This window comes from Poecilia latipinna, unplaced genomic scaffold, assembly GCF_001443285.1.
Source record: "Poecilia latipinna isolate Pla-1442-1.1 unplaced genomic scaffold, P_latipinna-1.0 Scaffold1711, whole genome shotgun sequence".
In the NCBI taxonomy this organism is placed as follows: domain Eukaryota; kingdom Metazoa; phylum Chordata; class Actinopteri; order Cyprinodontiformes; family Poeciliidae; genus Poecilia; species Poecilia latipinna.
In genome coordinates this window covers 31301-34275 of record NW_015114327.1, presented here as the reverse complement: position 1 = coordinate 34275, position 2975 = coordinate 31301, and the positions used below count along the sequence as shown (strand labels likewise).

The window sequence follows — 2975 nt, the reverse complement described above, 5'->3', positions numbered from 1 at the left end:
AAGTCTTGGCTAAAAAACAAAATCAATGGTTAGGAAGAGAAAACTAAAGAGAATGTTACCCAGGAGAGCAGCGCTCTGGAGGAGCTGCAGACAAAACATCTGTCCATTTCGGAGAAGCGAAACCACGCTAAATAAATAAATAAATAAATAATCCTGGTAAAAGCGCACACCGGACCGCGCAGGGTAAAACACTCAGAGTTCAGTTGATCTGTTTGGATCAGACAGATCCAACTGACTGATGAATTATGCAGATTTTTCTGCAGATAGGAACCAGGAGGAAGTGCGTTCAGACCCCAGCGGGTGAAGTGATGCTAATTTAAGTAAATTTGCTTAATTTAATTTATTAAAAGTTATTGGGGCCTCAGTCAGTGTTTTTTTTTTTTTTGTCACTACGGAGAAAAATGTAGATGTATTTATCTGCTTAATTTGTGATGGGATCTGGATTCACGGTGTATATTAACTAAACTTATTTTTTTGTGCAAATTTTTCCCTCTAATTGTCAACCTTAGCACTTGGTGTCCTCCAACCTGTGAACTCTTTGGAATTGATGGATGACAGATGGTTCTTTGAGCACGAGTTGTTTGTTCTCCACGGACACAAGATCAACTATAACAAACTTGTTCAAAGAATACAAAGCATGATAAGGATACACTGCTAGATAATGTGCAACGAATCTCTGAGGAGGATTTGAAGCTGATCTCGGTTTCAAGGGGTTAAGGCTCAAGAGCTGTGGGCTCTGAAAGAATCTGAGGAATCCCTTCAGATTATTTCAATGCTTGTTCATTTTTCTTGGACCATGCTAAAGGTAATCAGGTGATTAAGCAGCACTGAAAATCACACAAAGACATCCTTAAAGAATGAGAGGTAGCATTAGGTGAGTGAGAATATGATGATGAATACTTTACCTGGACCAGTCAGCAGACGAGACATTCGGCAGGTGTAAGCTACATACTGTTCACACCTTTCTGCTCTGCTGGTGACTGACAATACCTGACACAGAAAGGCACAGTTGATGATTTAAGTTATAAATAAGTAGAAATAATATTTTAGAACAATATGTATGAAATATGGAATATTTATAATAATATTAAATATGGAAAATTAACACTCCCATTAAATATTCACAATGTTCACATATTGATGTCCAATCATATTGTTGAATGATTCCTATTACAAATAAAAATTGGTTTATTTTCAGTTAAAGAACATAAGTTTCAACTTGTTCCACATCACTGCATACTAGCAGGTGTCCTAATTTATTCATCACTCAAAAATTCATCACTCAAAAATATAATGAATGTTATACTTATTCATCACTCAAAAAAAGTATAACATAATAAGATGTTATACTTTACGGAGTTCCCTAGAAGACATGAGGATTTTTCTTTCTTTTGTGATCCCTTCCAAAAGGTTTAGCGTTCTCTCGCAGTAATGTACTGATCTGTTCATGTGGCATAATTGAATACTATAAGTCTTTTTTATGGTGGCCATCGTACTTTCTGCTTTAGTTATCATAAGGTTTTTCCATGTATGTTAATATTGTGTTGTGAAATATCTGAAGTTTTTTATCTTTTTATTTAAGATAGAAATGCACCACAAGCCTAAGACATAAATGGAAACTTTCCATAAGAAGGAAAGAAATAAAAAATACATCCAAACTATTTGGACTATTTCTGAGTTGTTGATTGTCTTTATTGTGTTGGTCTGAAAGGGTTAAAGGGCTGCTTTAATATGCAGTTCAATCTCAACCTTACACAAACAGACGTAAACATGCAGTGAATAAATAAATTTTCAATCAGTTTTTTTGCATTTTGCAAAAATAATAAACAAATTTTAATGGAGGCTTTATATATTTGACATTTTAAATGGATATTTGTGACTGTATACAAAATAGATCAGTAAATATTCCAGTAAGCATATTGCGAGGATACACAATTTTTTTTTTTCCACGTCCATAATATTTTGCAAATGGATCTCTTCTTCATTTTTTGTTTATTTGCATTACTTGAACATTTGAGTTGTTAAAATGGTTATTACTTAGCATATGTACAAATTACCAAATATGTACATAAAAACAGGTGGGACGTCAGATTTTTTTCAAATAGCTGTCTGATTATTTTTATATTATTATTGACCTTATGCAACTGAGAATCATTTTAGTAATCAATGATTCTGGATATGAATTAATCAGAAAATAACTGGCCCTTGCTGCATATTTATTTAACTACTTAAGCCTTCTTTATAGATGATTTAAATATAAAAAATTTGAAAAATGAAATTATTTGCATAGATGCAAATAAACAATTTAATTTCTTTTTCAAATAAACAAACATTTTATTGCCTAATATGCAATAACAGCATTTCTTTAGTGAATACTTCAGCAATGGATGTATCTGCATTTAATAATAATGCTAACGTCAACATATGAAAAGCTCTGCATTTTCTGCTTGACTTAACATCATTACAGTGTACACACTGCAATGTGTTGGCCACATTGCAGTGTGACTATTATTGGGATTATCCAATTAATGACTGGATAGCAAAAGTGCTTAATAGTAATTTTTATTTTTTTAACTTTTTTTTTTTAAACAGAAAAACCAGGTGAAGCTAAAACTGCCACTTGAAGAGTTTAGGGTAGAACAGATTTAATGACAAGGAAGGTTCATCTTAAATGAAAAATTTATTTATTTTCTGTTCAGGTTTGGCTTAACTGTATACTCCAGTTAACGATTAATCGATTACTAAATTAGTTGATTACTTCAATAATCGATTTATCCCAATTAATCCAATTTATTGTTTTAGTCCTACTTCCCATGTTCACTAATTACATTCATTTACAATGTCCGGTAACACTTTATTTGAAGGGGGTTGAATAAGACTGACATGACACTGTCATAAAAACCTGTCATGAACATGAATAAGCCTTCATGAATATTTATGACTGTTGTCATAAATATTCATGAAGGCTTATTCAT

At 32.3% G+C, this 2975-nt stretch overlaps 1 protein-coding gene across 1 annotated transcript in view; it reads right to left on the bottom strand.

Annotated features, from left to right (window-relative positions):
• The window catches only part of LOC106964736 (contactin-associated protein-like 2), an 89879-nt gene that overhangs the window by 62847 nt on the left and 24057 nt on the right, over positions 1-2975 (bottom strand). Inside the window, exon 8 of the mRNA XM_015060415.1 lies at positions 906-990. Within this exon, the coding sequence (XP_014915901.1) occupies positions 906-990 (85 nt within the window). The remainder of the gene's footprint in view (positions 1-905; positions 991-2975) is intronic.